At 40.3% G+C, this 25,596-nt stretch overlaps 1 protein-coding gene and 1 long non-coding RNA gene across 9 annotated transcripts in view; one reads left to right on the forward strand and one right to left on the reverse strand.

Moving 5' to 3' along the window:
- Positions 1-3,013: 3,013 nt before the first annotated feature.
- LOC140602555 (uncharacterized) lies at positions 3,014-7,215 on the reverse strand. The gene is made up of 2 exons (XR_012005486.1): positions 7,178-7,215; positions 3,014-3,234 (listed from the first exon to the last, which is right to left on the reverse strand). It is a non-coding gene; the product is annotated as an uncharacterized lncRNA (long non-coding RNA).
- A 680-nt stretch (positions 7,216-7,895) lies between these two features.
- The window catches only part of LOC140602551 (BEN domain-containing protein 5), a 1,370,322-nt gene continuing 1,352,621 nt past the window's right edge, over positions 7,896-25,596 (forward strand). For 3 of the 8 annotated variants that reach the window (XM_072772194.1, XM_072772190.1, XM_072772193.1), the window contains exon 1: positions 7,901-8,066. In XM_072772194.1, coding sequence (XP_072628295.1) covers positions 8,033-8,066 — 34 coding nt within the window. In that variant the 5' untranslated portion in view covers positions 7,901-8,032. Of the gene's footprint in view, positions 8,067-25,596 lie in introns of all 8 variants that reach the window. The other 5 variants (XM_072772197.1, XM_072772199.1, XM_072772202.1 and 2 more) reach the window with 5 other exon arrangements.

Genomic DNA, 25,596 nt, shown 5'->3' on the forward strand with positions numbered 1-25,596 from the left:
CTCTGGCCCTCTTCTTCTCTCTGCCTCTCTAAAGAAAACGAAAAAGAAAACAGATGAACATAGGGAAAAAAGAGAGAGAGACAATATGGAAAACAGACTCTTAACTGTATAGAACAAACAGAGGGGTACTGGAAGGGAGGAGGAAGGGAGATGGGTTGAAGAGGGCACTTGTTTTGATGAGTGCTAGGTGTATACGTAAGTGATAAATCACTAAACTCTACACCTGAAATTAACATTACGCTGTATGTTAACTGGAATTTAAATTAAAACTTGGGGAAAAAAGTATTACCTGACTTGTTGGATAGTTTTTCCTATTGTATATGAGTCCCAATAATATGTTTGGTTGTGGCTATTGCTAACCTTTACATGAATGGAATAAAAAATTATGGGCTCTGTTTGGTCTTGTTATGTTCAAAATAAACTTAAGATCCACCTATGTTAAAAGCAAAACACATGGGGTGCCTCGGTAGTTCAACCAATTAAGCATCTGACTCTTGATCTCAGCTCAGGTCTTGATCTCAGGGTTATGAGTTCAAGCCCTATGTTGGGCTCCACACTGGATGAGGAGCCTACTTAAAACAAAGCAAAAAATAAATAAATAAAACAAAACAAATACAAACCTGTATCATGGAGCTATGCGAGAATGAAATTAGACTGTGTGCACATATTAAGCACTTATTAAATGGTAACAATTATTATAGTGAATTGTAGGCAGTCTTAAACAATGTAATATTAACCTGAAAAAAACGGTTGGGATGGAAATGTACTCTTGAACTGAAAGAACAGATTTGTTTTAAAAATACTTATTGAAAAAAAAAAACTTATTGAAAAAAAATGAAAATAAATAAAAAATAAAAATACTTTATTGTAGGGACGCCTGGGTGGCTCAGTGTCTGCCTTTGGGTCAGGAGTCCTGGAATCGAGTCCCACATTGGGCTCCTTGCATGGAGGCTGCTTCTCCTCCCACTGCCTGTGTCTTTCTGCCTCTGTGTCTCTCAATAAATAAATAAATACAATCTTAAAAAAAAGATTTCATTGTAAAAAAACCCCACCAATGCTAAAATGTATAGCTTCATGAGTTCTTATAAGGTAAACATTTTTTATAACCACCAACCAGATCTCTGAGAAAACTCTTCTAGCCCCTTTGCATGCCCTGTCCTAATCACAGTTCCCTCCCTACCTGATTTTATAATGATCACTTCTACATGTTTCTTTATGGCTTTATTAATCAAGTGTGTGTTCCTGAACACTTTTAATATAGACTTGCACATTTTTATTTAATAAGTCTTCACAATTGGAAAGATATAAGAAAATAAGTTATAGCTCAACTGATAGATGTAATTAAAATGTATGTACAATATAGAGTGGTGGTTACAGTGTACTAGTTAAAAGCATGGAATCCAGAGGCAAGATTCCTGGATTCATATTCCACCTCTGTCAATTATTAGCATTTTAAGCTTGACTCAACTTCTCTGTGCTCCATTCTTCTCATTTGTAAAATGTCATCAATAATAATAGCTATCTGAGTACATAGAAGGAAATATATAATCTATTTTTTTTTTCAGAAAATAAGAAACCAATTAGTTTAAATGTTCAATTGAGGATCTAAAAAAAGAGGGACAGAGGAAACCCTAAGAAGCAAGGAGAAAAAAATGAAGGCATAAAGGATTAAATCAAATAATGAAGCATAGACTTTGAGTTGTCCCTCAATAAGTTTTCTTCCTCTTCATTAAATAGATAACTCTAATTTTTAGAGAACCCTGGGTCAGAATCAGTTTTGTGGGCATGTGACCTGTGCAGTCTCCCAGGGTGCAGTGCTCAGAGGGCCCCAAGATTAATGCTCTGTTGTTGCCATCCTTAAGTTCTTAATACTTTTTGAACAAGGAGCCCCACATTTTCCTTTTGCCCTGGGCCCTGCCTGTTGTAGCCAGTCTTGATCTGGGCATAGAACTGTCCATGGTAGAGACTCATTTCCCATTCTTTCTTCAGCTAGGAGTGTTTCTGTGAGCAAATTCTGCTTGATGGGATCTAAGTAGAATTGTATGTGCAACACCTGCAACGTGTCCTTAAAAGACATTCCTCCTTCTTGCTGGCAGAAATAAAATCTTTTTTTTTTAAAGATTTTATTTATTTAATCGAGAGAGAGAGAGAGAGGAGAGAGAGAGAGGAGAGAGAGAGAGAGAGAGAGAGAGGCAGAGAGAAAAGCAGGCTCCATGCAGGGAGCCCGATTCTGGACTCGATCCCGGGACTCCAGGATCACACCCTGGGCCTAAGGCAGGTGCTCAACCACTAAGCCACCCAGGCATCCCGAAATAAAATCTTAATAGCTGGAATTTCAGTAGTCATTTTGACCAAGGTGGAAGCCATGCAAGGTGGAGCAGCAATATACATATAATTTGATCCTCAGATGTTAGAGCACCATAACAGCCTGAACTACCTGTAGACCTCTTTAACTTAAGAAAGAAGAAACATTTTATCTTAAGCCATTGACATTTTGAGTTTTCCCATAACTTGTACCTGAACCTAACTCTAATGAACTTAAAAGGGTGGCAGGTGGAAGGGAGGGTGGAGAGAGAGAGATAGAGAGGGAGAAAGAACACCAAACTAAAAGCTTTGAATTGACGAATAAGATGGATATATCTCTAGTAATATCAATCAAGAAAAAAAAAAGAAAATTGAAATAAAAAATTCATAATAAATTCATAATAAAAAGAAATATGTATAGTCACAAAGGATTCTAAAATTTAAAAAAATGAGAACTTAAAACACAATAAAATTTATATATTTCTGAAAAATATAAAATGCCAAAATTGGCTGAGAAAATACAAAGTAACAACCATTGAAGAATTTGAAATAATTAAAAATGTCCCTCCCCAAATTCTCTAGGCTTAGATGGCTCACTTTATTTTCTAACATAGATATAAACATTTTTAATAAAATAGTTAACTGAATCCAACAATGCATTAAAAAACTAAGCTGTGATCAAATAGTATTTATTCCAGAAATGCAAAAATGTTTTAAAATTAGAGTATTTATTAATTTGTTTAATAACATTAAAGGAGAAAGGCCGGGGATCCCTGGGTGGCTCAGTGGTTCGGTGCCTGCCTTTGGCCCAAGGCGCGATCCTGGAGTCCCGGGATCGAGTTCCGCGTCGGGCTCCCGGCATGGAGCCTGCTTCTCCCTCTCCCTGTGTCTCTGCCACTCTCTCTCTCTCTATCATGAATAAATAAAAATCTTTAAAACAAAAAAATAAAGGAGAAAGGCCATGTGATTATCATAGTGGATGAAAACAAAGCTTTTGTTTTAAAATTTAATGCCTATTTGTAATTTTAAAACTCCTAGAAAACTTCTTCAACTTGACAGACTTATGTCAAAGTCTACACTTAATGGAAAAAATTTACATGCAATTCTAGCAGGAAAAGACAAGAATCCCAGCCATAAAGTACTTGTTAACACAATGCTAGAGGCTCTGGCTAAAGCAGTAATAAAGGAAAAATAAATATATTAAATAATGAGAAGGGATAAGAGAACTGCTGTTTTGCTGTTAATTTTTCCTACAGGCTAAGAAAAATCTGGAATAGTCAACAAACTATTAGATAGCAAGAGACTTCACAGAATTTTGCAATTATAATATTAACTTCCAAAATCAATAGCATTTGTCTGCATGAGCAAAGCTCATAGAAAAAAATTTAAAAACCTAAGATTCCACTTGCACTCCTATAAAAACTATGAAATATTTAAGAAGTACACTTTAAATAGTGGGAAGACTTCTCCAATAATGTAACGTTTGAGATGAGATCTGAATGAAGTTAGTCAAGCAGATTATCTGAAAAAAGAGCATTCTGGGCCACGGAAACTGTAAGGACAAATGACTTCTTATGTTTGATTTTTCTCTTTCTTTCAACATCAGAATATTTTAAGTTCAGTCATATTTTAACATTTAAATAGTTTATTCAGGGTAAGAAGAAATCCTCAAATAGTTCTTTTATAGCTTTGGTGTAGAAGCCGTTGTTTTTTTTAAGCAAAACTTAGAAGACAAGAAAAGAATGATAACATTTCTAGAAGGACAAACCATCAATAAAAAGAGTAGAAACACAAATGATAAGTTGAATTAAAAAATATTTTCATTTCTCTTCTTCCCACCCTATACTTCATCTGGCTGACCCCCCCGCCCCCCCCCCCCCTTATTAATACTCAACTCCAGGGTCATTTCCTACAGAAAACCTTCTATGATGTCCACCAAGGGCATCCCTCATTGATGCTTCTACACTTACCATGAGTCATTTAAACTTTTTGAATCTCAACTTCAACTTCTGTACAGGATGATGACATTAATACCAATTTTACAGTTTTTACTTTGAGAATTAAATAAGTTGGTACATGTGAGAAATGTGATTATGACTTGAATACTTCTCTCATTCCATTCTGTATCTAAATTCAGTGACAGGCACATGGAAGGCATCATTTTAACAAATGTTTACAGGAGTGGGTGAATCCTATAGGGAATCTTTTGTTAAAAGGCAGGCATCCTGGCTTTATGGTGGGTGGGTGGCTCTCTGTGGAGATAAGAGACCTCAGGCAATCCCTGGGGAAGGCAGACCTCTTGGGCACACTCTGAATGATAGCATGGGAAAACTAACTCCCCCAGGAGTCCATGTGGAGGGGATGTCTATCCCATGCCACATGCTGTGCTATTTATACCATAAGGAAGTCTTCAGTAGGTGTGAAGTCTACCCCTCCTTCCTGCCCTGCTTCCTGAAGAGGTGGTGACACACAGGGGAACTGAACCTGGTTTTCTTAAGTGCTGAATTTATCTAGGCATTTCATTTCTGCCCAGTTGGAATATGTCTATCCAGGCTGTCCAACAGAGCTCTCTGCACTGATGGGAATGTTCTCTATTTTTGCTGTTAATATAGGGTGGTTATGGAGCACCTGCAATGTGGCTGGTCTGATTAAATAACTGATTTTTAAATTTCACTTAAAATTTAGATTGAACAGTGCAGTATATGTGGCGCATAAAGGGTTCTCATCAAATGGTAATTTGAAATGTCAACAAACACATTTGTATAGTATTGGACTGTCCAATTCTTCTTTTCCTGGCTCTAACTGACTCTACACAGAAACTAGAGAAGCTGACCAAGTCCTTGACCCACTTAGAAATTTGTTAATGGGCTTCTATCATTTTCAGGATCAAGTTCTCCATATATGAATTCTGCAGAATCTGTTCTTACCTATTGATGCAGCCACTGCTGCCTTGCCATCTACCCCAGACACTATGCTTTGTTTGCCCATGCGGTTTCTGTTGCTTCAACTCTCCTTTTCCCTTATATGACTGTTTCCTTTGTCCAGCTTATTTCTACTTGCCCTTGAAAAGTTAGATGAGACATTCTCCTCTAGGAAGTTTTTCCTAAATATCCCTTTACCTATCCCTTCTACTCCAGGCTGTGTGCCTTTCCCTGGGCACCCACAACGTCTCATGCTCTCCTCTGTTACAACACTAATCATGCTGGGTTATACTTATAGATTAAATATCTTCTGGATTGTGAGCTCCGAGAAACCATGGACAGTTATATTCATCCCATTAACTTCAATGTGAACATTAATATAAAGAATATTCATTTAGAAAGGAGTCAGTTAGTGGGCAGGGGGAGCTCTCAAGCCCAGCACTCTTTTCAACTGCAGACTGGCAGTGAGGGACCTCTAAGGTGAATACTACTTTACTATCCCTGCAGGAGGAAGAAAGGCTTTCCTCTAACCTTGGAGGAAATAGTGGAGCCAATGAGAAATGGTCACAACACAGCCAAAGAAAAGCCACTATATGTCAGACTCCTAGTTTACTCCAATGGACAGCCTTCCCAACATCTCCCGCTTTTCTGTGTAAGAGAGTGTATCTCTCCTTTGCTGTGGGCCTCGCTTAATGAAGCTCCTATATCGTCTTCAGCCCTCAGTATCCCTCCCATACTGAAATTCCTGTGGCTCTCACAGTGTTTATCAGTCAGTCACTAGGATTGATTTGTGAAACATGTGTATTTTCATCTTGATGGCTGTGTTGACATGGCTTGTGAATTTTTAAACTAGTCAAATACGAGGGATATTTCTGATGAGCATTTTCATGTAACTTTTTGTATTAGTTCTTGTGGTGCCCACACCTTATTCCTGATTGCAAGGCAGGTGAAAGTGTAGTTCCAGGAGTGTTGCCAGCATCCCACCCCAAGTGCTTTCTAGTCAGTCCCTCTGCTTTTCTGCCTTAAGGCTTTCTTTCAAATCCTAGAAAACTGCTTAGCCCTGGGCAACCATAACCAGGAAATGTGAGAGTTCAAGAGGGAGGGGGTGGGGTGGGGGTGGGGTGGTGGTGATAGAGGTTAACTCTGAGACAAAGGGGATGGAGATCAAGAGGTAAATGACCTCGTTTCCTTGTTCTTTGGTGGGGCAATGCTGAGGCACATTCTACATAGTTTTTGGAGGGTCTCTCCCGTGAGCTTAATTAAGCCCAGTTATCTATTAAAGCAATCAACTCAATCTCATTTATTTTTCCTGGTTTCCCCCCCTTCCCTCTTTCACTCTCTCCCCCTCACTTCTGTTTCCTGGGCTTACTTCCCAGACAAATTAGTAGCACCCAAGTCCTGGCCTCAGGCTCTGCTTTGGGGAATACATTGGAAGGCACCAGAGCTACACGGGGGCTTCTTTAGAGTTGACGCTTTGCTCTAGGAGGTTTATGCGTTAGCGCACTGGACTCTGTAGTTTTCCTGCTGACCCCTACACTCGTCTTGCTTACGCTGCTCCCTCTGCCTTCCACAGTCTTCCCTTCCTTGGCCCGGCGGCACCTATTCACTCTTGAGGACTCCCTCGATGATCCTGTAGCGCTTCCAACACTAGGTTACCTCTAACCAAAGCCATTATGTCTTTCTTCTTTTGTTTTTGCGTCCACATCCTTTTATTCAGCTAAGAATAGGGACCGAGTGTCCGCTCTCCGGTGTCTCGGGTGGGCTAACTTCCCCGGGGAAGCTGAAGACCAGCCGGGAGGTGGGGTCCCTTTGAGGCACGTAAAGCCTGTGAAGAGACGCGGCCTACCTACAGTGGTGCTTGTTAAAAAATGAAGCGCTCGCTGAAACTGGTGTTAGTGCAGGAGTGAACCCAGGAGTGCCGTTCACCCCACAGATATTTACCGCGCGCTTACCTGGCGCCGAGCACTGTGCCGCGTTACGGAGGACACAGGCAGCCCACCTGGCCCCTAAGGGAGGAGGACAGAAGTGAGTAACGGGGCCAGGCCCGGGATGCACGGGGCCGGGGCCGGGGCCGGGGCCGGGGAGGAAGGGCGGCTCGGCTCAGGAGAGTTGGCTCGGGCTGGCTCCCGGGAGACTGTGGCCGCCCCGCCGGGGAGGGGCGGGAGGGGGCACCAAGCGCACCGAGCGGCGCGGCGGCGAAGAGCCCTTCTCCAGGCTGGCGGCTGGCGGCTGGCGGCTGTGGCGGGGCGGGGCGGGGAGCGCGGGTTCGGGGTGCGGCGGGCACAGTCACGGGCTCCGGGCGCGCCTCCGTCGGAGACCTCCACTGACCCAGCACCCAGCACCCCGCACCCCGACTGAGGCCGGGCACGCCGCGGGCAGGCGCGTCGGGAAATCCCCAAACCCGGGTCGAGCCCCCCGGATAGAGCGCCGACCACAGAGAAGCGGCCCCGCCAGGTCCGCGGCCCGCGGAGCCCCCCGCCGGCCCGGCTCCCCGCGGCGGAGCACGCTCAGGGGCCCGGACCGGGGCGGCGGCGGGGGCGCGGCGGGGGCGCCCGGACCTCGGACCCCGACCCCGGCGCGCGGGGCTGCGGGACTGCGGGGCTGCGGGGCTGCGGGGGGCGGGGCCTCGGACGCACGCGCCCTCCCAGCCCGCCTCGCGCCCGCCGCCCGCACGCGGGCCGCCCGTTGCCCTGGCAACCGCCGCGCCGCGTCTTCCTGAGGGAGCTCCGTCAGCCCGCGGATCCCGTCGCCCGCTCCCACTGCCCCGCGATTTTCGCGTGGGCTTAGAGGCGGAGGGACAACCAAAAATGGCGGAGCGGAGCCAGACGGCGCCTGAGGCAGGTCTGTGGGGGCGGCGGAGCAGGGGAAGCGCTGAGGCAGCTGCGCCGTCCGGGCGGAGCGCGGAGGCCCCTTGGGCTCGGCCCTACTCGCGGGAGGCGCCCCGAGCGTTTGCGCGGTGGGGCCGGGACCTCGGGGTCAGGGGTCAGGGGTCAGGGGCGGCGCGCGCGGCTGTGAGCGGCGAGCGGCGGGCGGCGGCGGCGGCGAGGGGTGTGCGCGCGTGTGCGCCCCGGAGTGAGCGTGGGCCGGGGGCGCCGGTGACCGAGTCCCGGAGGGCGCCCTGTGGCCCCGAGGGGGCGGGGGCAGCTGGGCGAGTGGCCCCGCAGTGCGGGCAGCGTTTGCGCCCGGGGAAGCCCCCGGAAGTCCACGCGGCGCCTGCGGGTCCCAGGGAGGCTGCAGGCCGGAGGGGACGGCCGCAGCCCGACCCCCGGGGCTCCCGGGACACGCCGGCACCTGGGCGGCGACTGGCGCGCTGCTCCGGAAGGTCCTGCGGAGTCTCCGAGGAGTGGAGGACGGGAGTCCAGGTGCAGGGCAGGCGCTGCGAGGGGAGCCCCAGGCCCGGTTCCTGAGGGGCCGCGTCGGTGGCCCCGGGCCTGACAGGTCACGAACACGCGGCGGCCGCAGTCCCGCGTCTGTGGGAGGGGCTGCGCGCTGAGAACTGACGCCCGGGGCAGGTGGTGACGGTGTGTCGCTCGGCGGTGCCTCGGGGGTGGGGCGCCGCGGGGCGCAGGCCCGGCCGCAGGAGTGACCCCCTCGGATCCTCCAGCCTGGGAGGTGGGGACGGGCAGGGGTATGCGAAGGCCGCCCGCCGCGCCACCCGAACCGGCCGCCCGGCCGCCGACAGAGCTCCCGCGGTGGCTCAAGGGGCCCTTGCCTCCCCACACCCGGGTGGCCTCTCTTCCTTGGAGGTCTCTTCCACCAAGTACTTCCCGCGGTTCTTTTCATAGTTTAAGCTCCTTATGATATTTCATTAGTCCTTCATCCACTCAACAAATATGTATTGAGCGCCAGCTATATGTAAGGCACCAAGTTAGCTACTGGAAACTCCTTGTGATTCTCCTACTTTGTCGCCCAACACTCCGCCCCCCGCCCCATAGACTCCCTGCCTTCACACATATTATGCAGTTTACTTGTTATTTTTATTGCTTATCACTTATTCTCTAACATTTGAATATAGGCTCCATAAAGGCAAGGTGCTTTGTTGTGTTTGACAGCCCCACATGTCTAGAACCATACATGGTATACAGTAGGTTATTATTAAATATTTATTAAATAAGTAATTGAGTGACTTGCTAAGGTCTATGGGTTCAAGGAACATTCTCTGAGAAAGTGATATTTTAGCTAAGATATATTGAATAAATGAAGACCAGGACAAAGAGTGGCCCAGGCAGAGGGAAACCATGTGCAAAGACCCTAAGGTAGGAGGAGACATGATGTGTTTAGGGAACTGAAAGGAGACAAATAATGGCTGCATGTAGGACAATAGGAGGAGAAGAGAAACTGAAATAGATCTTGCAGGCCTTGTATACTAGGATACGAATTTTGGTCAAAAATCTTAGAATAATAAGTCATTGAGGGCTTTTAAAAAAGTAGGAGCATGACATAATTAGAATCATGAAAAATAAAACTGGCTACCATGTGGAAAGTATAGAAGATACAAGAGTGCATACAGGTGGGGGTACCTGAGTGGCTCAGGTGGTGATCTCTGGGTCCTGGGATCGAGTTCTGCATTGGGATAACCTGCAGGGAGGGAGCCTGCTGCTTCTCCCTCTGCCTGTGTCTCTACCTCTCTCTCTGTGTCTCTCATAAATAAATAAATAAATAATAAATAAATAAATAAAATCTTTTTAAAAAAGTAAAAAAATAAAAGTGGATGTAGTTGGACCTGTTAGAGGGTATCAGTGCAGATGGGGAGAAGGAATTGAGAAATATTTAAAGATAAAGTTGATAGGATTTAATGAAAGAGGGGATGAAGGAAAAGAAGGTATCATACTCCTAATTTTTGAATTTGTACATCTGGATGGTTGGTAGTGTACTTACGGAGATAAGGAGCACTGGAAGGGATCTTGGCTATGTTTGAGAGGGAAGATCATGAGTTTGTTTTTGGGTGTATGGAGTCTGGCTAAAATGGATCTTTTAGCCATTCAGGTTAGTGGAGGGATTGACAAGGCAGTTGAATGTGTAAGAAAAGTCTGAGCTAACACAGATAATTATTGAAGTCATAAGTGTGGATGAAATTGCCTAGAGGGAGAATAGAGTGTGGGGAGCAGAAGCTTTGGATTAAGTTTTGAATATCTTCAATATTTCAGTACTTTCCAAAGAGGATGAGAAGAATGGTCTTGAACAGATTGAATACTGCCAAATGATATAAAAAGGACGACTGAAAAACTAGATTTAGCAACAGATTTAGCATTGTTGGTAACATTGATGAGAGAAAATTGATGCATGTAGAAGCCAAACCATTTAACTTCTGAATCACTGTTAATGGGTGGAGCCTTTGTTTCTTAATTCAGATTTCCAAGACAGAGAAACTGATTGACATACAACATCTTTACCACCAGGTCATGTAAGATTGCAAGCCAGTGTAGGATTGACTGTTTCCGGATTAGATGTCCAGCTATTGCTGGCTGGAGTCACCTGGTACAAAACATGTTCATTTGATGATTTCTCATCTCAGAACAACAGCTAACATTTATGGAGTGTTTATTATGTGCCAGATAGTGTGTCAGGTGGTTTATATGTTTTAATTTACTCTCAGGATCATAACTGCTTTCTAAAGTATTATTTCTAATATTTGAAGTTTTGACACAGAGAAGTTAAGCCATTTACTTGCTCAATAACTGGAGGTAAGTATAAGATTGTAGGATTTTTGGACCTATTTTAACATTATCCAGATTCATTATTTGGCTGTTTGTATTGCAGTGTACTACAGACTGAAGAAATAATAGCCATGATGAAAATTCCTGCCCCACAGGAAGTGTTATTCTAAGGTCAGCATATGTTAGCAAGGTGATGTGGAAAGAAATAGATTCAGATCTTTGTTTATTTTATTTTTAAAAAATTTTTTAAATTTTTATTTATTTATGATAGAGAGAGAGAGAGGCAGAGACATAGGCAGAGGGAGAAGCAGGCTCCATGCACCGGGAGCCTGGTGTGGGGATTCGATCCCGGGTCTCCAGGATCCCGCCCGGGGCCAAAGGCAGGTGCTAAACCGCTGCGCCACCCAGGGTTCCCCAGATCTTTGTTTAAAGCGTGTTTAACTTATTAGATGAAGACCTTGGACTCAAATTTTCTTTTTAAAAGATTTTATTTATTCATGACAGAGAGAGAGGCAGAGACACAGGCAGAGGGAGAAGCAGGCTCCGTGCAGGGAACCTGACGTGGGACTCGATCCCAGGTCTCCAGGATCACACCCCGGGCTGGAGGCGGCGCTAAACCGCTGGGCCACAGGGGCTGCCCGGACTCAAAATTTCTGATCTAAAATTCCTTCATCTCTAAAATGGAGATGGTACTTATAGCATAATTGTGAACACTAGAGATAATATATCTGAAGTGCCCAATGAATGCGTTTCCTTAGTTCCTCTGAAGCTTGAATATAGAAAATTAAGATGTATTATCTAGACTTTAAATATAAAAGCAAACTTTAAACTTACAGTGATGAATTTAAGACATTCTTTTCCCCCCATTGGTATAATTTATTTGCTATTGGAAGGAAGGCAGGCAGTTAAGTTTAGGAAAATGTAGAATTGTTATCTGAACTAATGATACCTAAGTATTATGGGATATATCTCTATATGAGGTGGATTTTGAGGAATTTCTTAAAGGTGCGAAGGGACTTTTTTTTTCAAAGCATGCAGATAACTCTGTAAGAAGGTCAGGTTTGCAAAAGGAAGTTTCTTTTAAATGTTGTACTTTAAAATGAGGACAGGAGGAAAAAAAATGAGGACAAGAATATAGAATTTTTCTTCTCCAACAATTTGATTATGAGTAATAATAAAAAAGAAAGCTTATAGTTAATTAAATGTAGGAGTATTAGTCTCAGGCTAGATTGCACCTGCTTCAATTTCTCAGATTCTTCTCCTTCCTTTCCAACTATCCTCAAAGAAAGCTTTTGTTTGAATTACCTGGTAAAATTGCTTTCCTATATTGCCAAGTTTGTTCCTTTTGTGGAGGCCCATACTGACCAGAAATTTTTAGAATGATGCAATCATTCTAAAAGTTTTTTTTTTTTTTTTTTAAAGATTTATTTATTTATTTATGATAGAGAGAGGCCGAGACACAGGGAGAGGGAGAAGCAGGCTCCATGCTGGGAGCCTGACGTGGGACTCTATCCTGGGACTCCAGGATCATGCCCTGGGTCGAAGGCAGGCGCTAAACCGCAGAGCCACCTAGGGATCCCTGAAAAAAATATTTTTATTTGTTTTATAATTTTGAGAACTATTGATTGTGAATATTTGAGTCTTAACAACTTTTCCAAATAATGTACTTGCATGTCAGCTGAAGGAAAACAAAACAAGCAAACACAAAAAGGCTAGAATTTTTTTTTTTTTAGATTTTATTTATTTATTCATAGGAGACAGAGAGAGAGGCAGAGACACAGGGAGAGGGAGAAGAAGGCTCCATGCAGGGAGCCCTGACATGGGACTCGATCCTGGGTCTTTACGCCCTGGGCTGAAGGCAGTGCTAAACTGCTGAGCCACCTGGGCTGCTCAGGCTAGAATTTTTTATAGGATTAAAAACTTTTATATAGAATTGGAAATTCCTAAATAAAGACTTTCAACAATGTTATGGAAAAAAATCTCTGAGTTTTGGTGGAAGAAATGGGAAAAACAGTCTGCTGTCAATTATAGTTTCATTTTTTTCAGGAGTTTTAGAAGTCACTAATTGTAATATATTAATCTCCCTGTCATGGCTTTGTGAAAGAAATCCCTATGTTGTAGACTGTGTTATTCTAATATTCATAGAATTATTTAAAAAATGAGTATTGAGGGGCACCTGGGTGGTTCAGTTAGTTAAGCATCTGACTCTTGATTTCAGCTCAGGTCATGTTCTTGGGGTCATGAAATTGAGACTTACGTTGGGCTCTGAACTGGGTGTGGTGCCTGCTTAAGGTTCTTTCTCCCTCTCCCATGCACACAGGTGCTCTCTCTCTCTCAAAAAAAAAAAATTCAAAAAACATATTGAATACTTATTATTTTTATATGACAGGCATTGTGCCGAACTTTGGAAATTCAGATATGTGTTAGACAAAAAGTCCTTGCCTTCAAGGAGCTCCTATCATAGTGGAGGAAGAATAGAGTTAGAAAATTACCATTCAGGCAATGAGAAGAGTTGTACACAGAATTCTGAGGCTAGAGAATAGTTCTGTGACAGCCTAGGGGTGGTGTTAAGAATAGTTCAGTAAAGCTACTTGGAGGAAGGACACATGAATTGAGTCTTGAATGATAAAAAGAAATTAGCCCAGTGAATTGCAGGCAGAGGAACTGGGAATAGAGAGGAGTAATGTAGGGCAGAGAGAGCAGCATATGCCCAGGAATGTTATGTGGTGAGAGAATGAAGCTTGTTCAGAATATTGCTGGTATTGCTTATTGCTCATCTATTAACCGAGCTAAAGACTGTATTTCTTTTTATTTTTTTCCCTTCTATTGGTTCTTAAACATTTCTGGTGTGATAGATTTGAGTATGTCATGAAAAGAATGAATTCTTATGAAAATGCATGCTGTGTGCAGACAAATTTGAAATTTGAAATTAATTTTATGAGGTAATGTCCATTCTAGAAACCCAGGTTAAAAAATCTTCTATTTGTAAGTAATGGAGGATTACATTTCAGTTAGTAGTAGAGGTTACATTTAAGAATCTGGACTCGTCAAAGTAGGAATATTTTGGTGGAAGAGATTGATTTAATAACACCTGTCCCCAAACAAAGCTGGTTCCTAAATAATTTGGTCATCAGTTTATCTTCTACTTTTAGCTTCTTTGTAGTTTACTTTCTCATTTTGCCTTGCGATAGACCTGAAGAAGGACTCCAGGGTTACATAGATGTATTCAAGAGGGATTAAGTGATTAGTTCAGGATTATGTGGATAGAAAGCAGGTCTTTCTCATTCCAGAGTCCAGATTCTTTCCATTTTTGCCCTCCTAAGTAGAAAAGACATGTAAGATTAGAGCACATGATAAGGAAAGTGTGAATTTTTATCTTTATATTGAATGTTAGAAGTTAAGTGACTTAACCAGGGTCCCACAACTAGGGAGAATAGGAGCCAGAACTGTAACCTAATTTTTCTGATTCCCATTCAGTAAATAATATACTGCCCTAAAATTGAGAGAGATAAATAGTTAGGTATTGTAGTAATGACCTTTAAAAGCAAAGTTAGTGGGGCACCTGGGTGGCTTAGTTGGTTGAGTATCTGACTCTTGGTTTCAGTTCAGGTCATGATTTTGTGATCCAGGGATGAAGCCCCAAGTCAGGCTCTGCACTTAGTGCAGAACCTGCTTCAGATTCTTTCTCCCTCTGTCCTCCCTGCTCACACACTCTCTCTCAAATAAAATCTTAAAAAAAAAGCAAAGTTATTTCAGTAAGCTGGTCTTTTGTCATTTGCAGAGTACCTCCCTTCTTTTAGGTACTTTATATATATCTTGTTTAATTCTCACAGAATTCCTGCAAGGGGGTATAATTATCTCAGTTTTACATATGAGAAAATTTGGCTTCAGGAATATTAAGTGGTGAAGCTAAGGCTACACAACCCATAACTAGTAAAAACTGGAACTACAGCCCAAATTTGTCGGGCTTTATGTCCATACTGGTGAGAGTACTCCACTCTGCCTCCTGGCTTTATTTATTCTGTTTATAAAATGAGTGCCTTTGCTGGTGAGAAGGGATGGCACATAGTAGAACTTAAAATAACTCAACTTTTCTTTTGTTACTGAGTTATTGAGGAAAAGGTAATGCATATCTTAATTTTCAGACACATGTATGAAACAAAAAGTATACATTTATTTATGATTACTGTAATCCAGTAATTAGAAATATGGGGCTAATGAAGTTTCTCATCTTAGGCATCTCTATGCACTAATTGAGTAAATTAGTGAACAGTAGGGACTAAAATAGCAATTAGCATATGCTTGCTATAGTAGGCATTCAATAAATATTTGTGGACTAAATGAGTGGAAACATTTTTAATCCAGAAATTTTAGGTTTAAGTATTTGAATTCAGGCTATTGGAAGGTGAGGATATTAACACAAAGAAGGGGAAAGTGGAGAAACTTTTGACATTTCACAAACAAAATGTCCTAATTGAATAGGACTTAAACATAATATATTGGGAATGGAGTAAGCTCATTTAAAACCTCATTTGGCAGACTTCCGGGGAAGATGGCAGAATAGGAGGACCCTAAACTCACTTCATCCTACAGATACAACTAGATAGCATGAATATGAGGGTAAATTATCAAAAACCAAAAAAACAACAACAAAAAACCCCCCACAGGTGGAATAAATAGGAGAGAGAAAAAAAAATAATGAAAATAGACTCAGAGAACTGAGTGACACCATCAAGCATAATAACACATTATAGGGATTTCCAAAAGAGAAGAGGGGGGCAGAATATTTATTTGAAGAAATAATAGCTGAAAACTTCCCGAATCTGGGGAAGGAAACAGAATTTCAGATCCAGGAGGCACAGAGCCACCAACAAAAGCAGACCAAGGAGGTTCACACCAAACACATAGTAATTAAAATGGTAAAAAGTAGTGATAAAGAGAGAATTTTAAAAGCAACAAAACTCTTACATATAAGGAAAACCTCATAAGGCAATCAGTTGTTTTTGTTTTTTTGCTTTTTGTTTTGTCAGAAACTTTGCAGGCCAGAAGAGAGTGGCATGATATATTGAAAGTGCTGAAAGAAAAAATCTGCAGCCAAGAATACTGTATCCACCAATGCTATCAGAATAGGAGAAATAAAGAGTTTTCCAGACAAAAGTTAAAAGAATTCATCACCACTACATTAGCTCTACAAGAAATGTTAAGTGGCACTCTCTGAGTGGAAAGGAAAGAAAGGCCAGGGGTAAGGAAAGGAAAGGAAAGGAAAGTAGGAGTAAGAACAGTAGGAAGCACAAAAGCAGTAAAAATAAGTTTATCTATAAAGATTAGTCAAGCAATTCAGAATATAAAGATATAAAGTATATGATACCATATACCGAAAATGTGAGAGGAAAAGGAGTTAAGAGTGTTCAAATATAAGCAACTATCAACTTAATATTAGACTTATATTTGCAGAAGTTGTTATATACAAATGTAATGGTAATCACAAATCAAAAACTAGTAATAGATATCCAAAAAATAAAGAGAAAGAAATCCAAGTGTGTCACTAAAGAAAGCTAACAAACTGAGATAAGAGAGAGCAAGAGAACAAAGAAACAGAGAACTATAAAAGCAAACTCAAAACAAATAACAAAATGGCAATAAGTACATACCTATCCATAATTATTTTGGGTATAAATGGACTAAGTGCTCCAATTAAAAGACATAGGGTCATGAAATGGAGGAAAAAAAGCTAGACCCCTCATATGCTGCCTGCAAGACTCACTTCAGACCTAAAGACACATGCAGATTGAAAGTGAAGGAATGGAAAAGCATTTATCATGCAAATGGAAGTGAGAAGAAAGCTGAAGTAGCAATACTTATATCAGAAAAAAAATAGACTTTAAAGCAAAGACTATAGCAAGAGACAAAGAAGGACACTATATAATAAAAAAAAAGAGCAACCTAACAAGAAGATAGGACAATTGTAATATAATTGTAAATATATATACACCCAACATAGGAGCACACAAATACATAAGACAAGTAATAACAAACATAAAAGAAGTAATCGAAAGTAATACAGTAATAGGGGACTTTAATACACTACTTAGGTCAATGGGTAGATCAAACAGAAAATCAAAAAGGAAATTGTTGCTTTGAATGACACATCGGACCAAATAGATCTAACAGATTTATCCAGAACATATCATCCCAAACCAGGAGAATACACCTTCTTGTCAAGAGCACATGGAACATTCTCCAGAATAGATCACATATTAGGCCACAAAAAAGGTCTCAACAATTTAAAAAAGATAGAAGTCATACTGTGCCTCTTTTCTGACCTTGACACTATGAAATTAGAAATCAATTGCAAGAAAAAAAAATCTGGAAAGAACAGAAACACTTGGAGGTTAAATAATGTACCTAAACAATAAATGGGTCAACCAAGAAATCAAAGAAGAAACAGAAAAATACATAGAGACAAATGAAAATGAAAACACAATGATCCAAAATCTTTGGGATACAACAAAAGTGGTTCTAAGGGAAGTTTATAGCAATATAAGCCTACGTCAAGAAGCAAGAAAAGTCTCAGATAAACAACTTAACCTTGCACCTAAAGGTCTAGAAGAAGACCAAACATAACCTAAATCTAGCAGAAGGCAGCAAATAATAAAGATTAGAGTAGTAAGGTCACAGGTTACAAAATCAATGTGTGAAAATGTGTTGCAGTCCTATATACTAATAATGAAGTAGCAGAAAGAAATTGAGAAATGCCATTTATAATTATGCTAATAATAATAAAATACCTAAGAATAAACTTAACCAAAGAGGGGAAAGACCTGTTCTCTGAAAAGTATAGAAAAGTATAGAAAGAAATTGAAGGTGACACAAATGGAAAGATATTCCATGCTCATGGATTAGGAGAACAAATATTAAAATGTCTATACTACCCAAGGCAATCTATAGATTTAATGCAAAAGAGTAACAGCATTTTATGGAACCACATAAGACCCTGAATAGCCAAAACAGTTTTGAAAAAGGAAAGCAAAACTGGAGGTAACACAATCTCAGATATCAAGATATAGTGCAAATCTATAGTAATCAAAATAGTATGGTACTGGCACAAAAGTAGATACATAGATTACTAGAATAGAGAGCTCAGGTGTAAACCCATGATTATATAGTCAGTTTGGGACAGAAGAGGCAAGAATATGCAATGGGAAAAGTCTCTTCAACAAATGGGAAAACTTGACAGCAACATGCAAAAGAATGAAACTGGACCACTTTGTCATACCATACACAAAAAATAAACTGAAAATGGATTAAAGTCCTAAATGTGAGAACTGAAATCATAGAAATCCTAGAAGAGAGCATAGGCAGTACTTTTTATGACATTGGTTGTACCAATATCTTTCTAGATCTGTCTCTTCAGACAAGAGAAGCAAAAGCCAAAATAAACTATTGGGACTACATTGAAACAAAAAAACTTCTGCACAGCAAAGTAAACAATCAACAAAACTAAAATACAACCTACTAAATGGGGGAAGATATTTGCATTGTCGTTTGTATGTCATTTATAGCCGGAAAAGGTTAATATTGAAAATATGTAAAGAACTGATACAACTCAACACCAAAAAACCCAAAACATCCAATTTAAAAAATGGGCAGATGACATGGACAGAAATTTTTCCAAAGGCATAAGATGGCCAACAGACACATGAAAAGATGCTCAATATCACTCATCCAGGAGATGCAGATGAAAGCTACAGGGAGGTATCATGTTGCATCTCTCAGAATGGCTAAAATAAAAAACGAAAACAACAAGTGATTGTGAGGATGTGGAGAAAAAGGAACACTTGTACACAGTTGGTGGGAATGCAAACTGGTGCAGCCACTGTGGAAAACAGGATTAGTGCCCTCAAAAAATTAAAAATAGAACTATCATTATGAGCCAGTAATTCCACTACCAGGTATTTTCCCAAAGAATACAAAAACACTAATTTGAAAATATATATGTACCCCTTTATTTATTGTAATAAATTATTTGTAATAGCCAAGATATGCAAGCAGCCCAAGTGTCCATCAATAGATCAGCACATAAAGATGATGTAGTGTGTGTGTGTATATATATATATATATACACACACACACACACACACACAATGGAACATTACTTAGCTATAAAAAGTAAAATCTTGCCATTTGCAACAACATGAATGGATCTAGAAGGTATACTGCTCAGGGTGGTATGGGCATAGATGGTATACTGCTAATTGAAATAAGTCAGTCTGAAACACAAATATATGATTTCATCCATATGTGGAGTTTATGAAACCAACAATTGAGCAAGGAAAAAGACAAACCAAGTAACAGGAGAACAGACTGATGGGGAGGTCAGTGAGGTGGTGGTTGAAATAGGTGAAGAGGATTAAGAGTATACTTGTGATGAGCACTGAGTAAAGTATGGAATTGTTGAATCACTATATTGTGAAATATAATTATATATAATTATATATTATATATCACTATAATGTTACATCTGAAACTAATGTAACATTGTATGTTAACTACACTAGAATTAAAATTAAAACTCTAAAGCCTCATTTGGAGGTGTCTCTCTCTTCATGCAGCATGACATAGTAAATAGAATACAGGTTTTGGAATTAAGCAGATAAAATTTAAAACTCTACTCCTTAGTGTATAATAGTGCTTATTTGAGCCTCCGTTTTGTTCATTTTTAAGGTGGTGATACTAATCCTTTACTCAATAGTGTTGTGAGGGTGTGTGTAATAATACCTCTAATAGAGTAGGAATCCTCTTAACTCACTCACTGGGTTAATTGGTGCTTTCCATTTTCATGAGATATGCAGCTTCATATATCTTTAAAGAGCATTTCTGATCTATTGGAAGAGTGCAATGTATTGATGGGACACGAAACTTAGTGTCATAAATATATTATGAAACTTTAAATAATTTTTAAAAAATTGGAAATATCTTCCAAAGCAATAATACTCTGATTTTTCATCTTACTAATATCATTACCAGTGCACTGCCACAAGAATAGCAATACTTATGAGAAATGCTAGTAACATTTTTAGAATCTGATAAAAATTGTTGTAAATATTTTGAATTTTCTTATAAAAGATTTGAAAGGGTTCATCTAGGTTTAGGTTTATTACTGTTGTGGGGCTTTTGACTTAAAGATCAACATCACTCATATTATGGAACCGGATGAAAAATGAAATGATTTAATAAAGGGGTTGGATCATATTTATTATTTTCCCTGAGGAGCCTGGATCTTTTATTTCAATTTAATATAAATTATATGTAGTCAAGGATTCAACTTCATTCATGAGAGCAACTTTTCCCTATATTCTGAAGAGGAAATCATGATCTTTTTATTAATTCCTAGAAGCTGATTTAATAAGGTCCTAAGAAAGAGGAATTTTCCTTCCTTTGTATCAATATTTGCTAGAGTTGGGATTAGTTTTAAGTTGTGTTGTACTGGGCATCCCAGGTGGCTCAGCATTTAGTGCTGCCTTCAGCCCAGGGTGTGATCCTGGAGATCCAGGATCAAGTCCCACGTCAGGCTCCCTGCATGGAGCCTGTGTCTCTGCCTGTGTCTCTGCCTCTCTTTCTCTCTGTGTTTCTCATGAATAAATAAATAAAATCTTTAAAACAAAAATAAAATAAAAGGTAAATATTATTAAAAAAAAGTTGTGTTGTACTGATTATATCTTTACTGTGAGATTTTTGTATTGTATGTAGATTAGTATTTTTTAATTAATCAAAGTACTTCAACTAAGGATCTCAATAGATAATTGAGGTATTTTATATATTTTTAATTGAAATCTGGTATGAAAGTGGTATGTTCTGAGACAATAGGTGCTGTACCTGATTAGTGAACCAGATTATCCCAGGGGTTTTTTTTGGTGGGGGAGGGGAGGAAGAAATTTTGCTTTGTCATTTGCACATCCTTCCTTTCAAAATGGTTTGAATTTGGCCAAGTTGTCAGAAAAGTATATATCAAAGCACATGCCATCCTGATGAAATGAAGTAAGTAAAACTTTTTTCCAGATATCTAATTTTAATACTGTTTCTCATTTAGGTTATCAAAAGTTGCCAACCACTCTTAAAAACATACTATATACTTAACACTAAGTAAGGATGGGTTTTCTTGTTATTAGAGTAACAAAAGAATCATTATCTTGTTCCTGTCTGCTCAGAGCAATACATACTTTGAAAGTTTAGTATTTTCAGTTAAATTGGTTTTGAAAAACAGGGTTAATTATTGTCAAGGGAATAGATTAATTCCTTTTTTTCCTGTGCTAGGCAGCTAAATGTTCTCATATTGGTGATTATAATTTTTTCAAGCTTTGTATCTTAATTATGTACTAATCCATTCTCTTTTCTAAAGAAACTAAAACTTAGTAAAATCTGTAAACTTTTCATCTTTAGCTTTTCTGATTTCCTGCTCCAGTCTTTGCCTACCCCTATCTTGCTCCAGTTAAGTAGAAGAGATTGTCTTACTGAATAAATTCTAGATCTTTGGTTCCTTCTTTTCTTCCTTTTTTTTTTTTTTAAATCATTCTCTGTCTCTCTTTTTTGTTAATTGATTCTTTGGTAATGAGCTATCTGGCAGAACAATAGAGTCTGGTTCTTAGATACTTCAGGTCTAAAATTGATGTGCTGCATATTATTCCCAACTACTTCGTTGTGAATATTTAGTGCTGAGGAAAAGAAGTGGCCTGAAATTTAATTAAAAAATACTTATCTGTGGGGAAGGAGTTAAAATGGCAGGGGAGTAGTAGGAGGACTCTCAACTTGCCTGCTTTTTTTATTTTTTTATTTTTTTATTTTTATTTATTTTATTTTATTTTATTTTTTTAACTTGCCTGCTTTGAACACAGCTAGATAAATATAAAATCATTTTGAACACCCAATAAATCAATCTGAGGAGTGAGAGAACAAAACTATACAACCAGAGGTACCAAGATGGCCACATTTTGGAAGGTAGGAGCTGGGGAGAGTTGATTTTGGGGAGAAGAGAACTGTGAGTGCTGCAAAGAGGAAGGAGCCCTGATCATGGAGAGAGGTATGAGAGAGAAAAAGACAGTAAACGTGTACACAGGGGATTGCACAAGGAAAGCTCTTCCTTGAAATCATTAATTTGGAAAAGGAGAGGAGCTGGCCACTGCAAGTTTTTATATGCTGGGGAGCACAAAGTCTGCAGCTTTAGGGATCCATGCTATCACCAGGGTTATGCCTGGAGGGCGTGGTGGTGCTCCAGTAGGGGAGAAAGGCAGAGACCTGGGAGGCAGCATAGTCTGAGGATCCCCTGGGTCGCCCAGCCTCCCTGGAGTAGCACAGTCTCTCTAGTGACAAAAGACCCAGCAAGTGCCATTGAGCTGCCCCATTTGCCAGCATAGAAACAGACCAGCTGAGGACAGCAAACTGTTGTTCTGGGTTTTGGCTGCACCATACCTTAAGCTCCATACCGCTGCAAGGTTGGTAACCAATTTCTGGGACATACTGGCAAACACAAAAGCACAGGGAGACACTCCCCCAGAAAACCAGCATGGGTTCATGCCATGGGGATCATTAGAACTGGGAGTTTGAAAACCTAGGTGTAAGCCTGAGATAAAACCTAAGAGTATTGTGCCACCTGGCAGGTGGACAGCTCAGGCAGAGGTAGGGTGAAGGCAGGGATCTGGCCGAAGCCAGGGACACCAGAGGGGTGATTGTTTGCTTTTCTCGAGGGCTTGCTGAAGAGTGGCAGCTAGGAACCTCCCACTACAGGGATGGGAGAGCTAGTTGATTCTGTCTTCTACCCTCACCCCCATCAACACTGACAGACCTCAGTGAGCAAAACATCTCCAACTGGTGGAGGCAAGAGCTGCTTATACCAAGCCCTCAGCCACCTCCCTGCCCCCCATCCTGCAGGTGCATCTCCACTAAGGCATCTCTACCTGAGATTCAGTGCAGCAGGCCACACCCTGAGAAGACCAGCACAAACCCCTTGCATGCAACAAGTCTACTGATTATAGAGTGCTGCAAAGCTTCAGCTCTAGGGGAAATAAGATCTAGCTTCCTTTTTTCCTTGCCACCGATCTAGCTTCTTTTAACGAGTAGACCAAAACGTACATAGGATCTGGCTTCCCAGTTTTCTTTTCTTTCTTTTCTTTTCTTTTCTTTTCTTTCTTTCTTTTTTCTTTTCTTTTCTTTCTTTTCTTTTCTTTTCTTTTCTTTTCTTTCTTTTCTTACTTTACTTTTTTTTTTTTTTAACTCCTTCTTAATATAGCCATTATTCTCAGGAGCAGGAATACAAGAGGCTTTCCTAACAAAACTGTGACCCAGACAAAATGACAAGACGGAGGAATTCAGCCCAAAGGAAAGAACAGGAAGTCATGACCAGGTTTTTAGTCAATGCAGATACAAGTTTTTCCCACATATGGAAAAACTAAAGGAGTTTGTGACCACTAATTCAGCCCTGCAGGAGATATTTAAGGGGACTCTCTGAAGAAGAAAAAAGACCAAAAGCAACAAAGACTAGAAAGGAACAGAGAACATCACCAGAAACACCAAGTTTACAGGTAACACAAGGGTACTAAATTAATATCTATCAATCATTACTCTGAATGTAAATGTTATAAATGCTCTAATCAAAAGACATCAGAATATCAGAATGGATAAAAAAACAAGACCCATCCAAATGCTGCCTACAAGAGACACATTTTAGACCCAAAGACATCTGCAGATTGAAAGTGAGGGCATGAAAAACCATGTCATGCTAATGGATGCCAAAAGAAAGCCAAAGTAGCCATACTTAGACAAGAGATGGTTACAAGAGATGAAGAGGGCATTATATCATAATTAAGGGGAATATCTGTCAGGGAGATCTAATAATTGTAAATATTTATTCCCCCAACTTGGGAGCACCTAAGTATATCAATCAGTTGATAACAAGCATAAAGAAACTAATTGATAATATACAATACTAGTAGATTAGAGCACCTCTCTTAGAGCAATAGATCATCTAAACAGAAAATCAACAAGGAAACAGTGGCTTTGAATGACACACTGGACCAGATGGACTTCACAGGTATACTCAGAACATTTTATCCTAAAGCAGCAGAATACACATTTATTTTGAGTGCACATGGAACATTCTCCAGAATAGATTACATACTGGGTCACAAATCAGCCCTTAACAAGTACAGAAAAGATTAAGATCATGCATATTTTCAGACCACAGTGCTATGAAACTTGAAGTCAACCATTAGAAAAAATTTGGAAAGACCACAAATACATGGAGATTAAGGAATATCCTACTAAAGAATGAATGGGTTAACCAGGAAATTAAATTAAAAAATACATGGAAGCAAATAAAAATGAAAACAGTCCAAAACCTCTGGGATGCAGCAAAGGTGGTCCTATACAAGCCTACCCCAAGAAGCAAGAAAAGTCTCAAATACAAAACCTAACCTTACACCTAAAGGAGCTAGAAAAGGAATAACAATCTCTAAAGCCAGCTGAAGAAGGGATATAATAAAGACCAGAGCAGAAATAAATGATATAGAAACAAAAAACACGGTAGAACAGATCAACAAAACTAAGAGTTGGTTCTTTGAAAGAATTAATAAAATTGATAAGCCCCCAGCCAGACTTATCAAAAGGAAAAAAGACCCTAATAAATAAAATCACAAATAAAAGAGATGAGATCACAAGTCCACAAAAATACAAACCGGTATAAGAGAATATAGTGAAAAGTTATATGCCAACAAACTAGGCAATCTGGCAGAAATGGATAAATTCCTAGAAACATACAAACTACCAAAACCAAAAACAGGAAGAAATAGAAAATTTAAACAGACCCACAGCCAGCAAAGAAATTGAACCAGTAATCAAAAATCTCCCAACAAGCAAGAGTCCAGAGCTGGATGCTTTCCCAGGGCAATTCTACGAGACATTTAAAGAAGAATCAATACCTATTCTTCTCAAACTGTTCCAAAAAAATAAAAATGGCAGCAAAACTTCCAAATTCTTTCTACGAGGACAGCCTTACCTTGATTCCAAAACCAGACAAAGACCCCACTAAAAAGGAGAATTACAGACCAATCAATATCTCTGAGAACACGAATGCCAAAATTCTCAAGGAGATACCAGCAAATCGGATCCAACAGGACGTTGAATAGATTATTCATCATGATCAAGTGGGAAAGTGGGATTTATTCTTGGGCTTCAGGGGTGGTTCAATATTTGCAAATCAATCAATGTGATCACCCATTAATAAAAGAAAGGATAAGAACCATATGAGCCTTTCAACAGATACAGAAAAAGCATCTGACAAAATGCAGCATCTCTTCTTTTTTTTTTTTTTTTTTTAAAGATTTTATTTATTCATGACAGACACAGAGAGAAGCAGAGACACAGGCAGAGGGAGAAGCAGGCCCCATGCAGGAGCCCGATGTGGGACTCGATCCCAGGACTCCAGGACCATGCCCCGGGCTGAAGGCAGGCACTAAACTGCTGAGACTCAGGCGTCCCTGCAGCATCTCTTCTTGATAAAAACTCTCAACACAGTAGGTATAGAAGAAACATACCTCAACATCATAAAAGCCATATATGAAAGACCCACAGCTAATATCATCCTCAAAGGGGAGAAACTGAGAGGTTTTCCTCTATGGTCAGGAACAAGACAGGGATGTCCAGTCTCACCATTACTATTTGAC

This window comes from Canis lupus, chromosome 13 (assembly GCF_048164855.1).
Source record: "Canis lupus baileyi chromosome 13, mCanLup2.hap1, whole genome shotgun sequence".
In the NCBI taxonomy this organism is placed as follows: domain Eukaryota; kingdom Metazoa; phylum Chordata; class Mammalia; order Carnivora; family Canidae; genus Canis; species Canis lupus.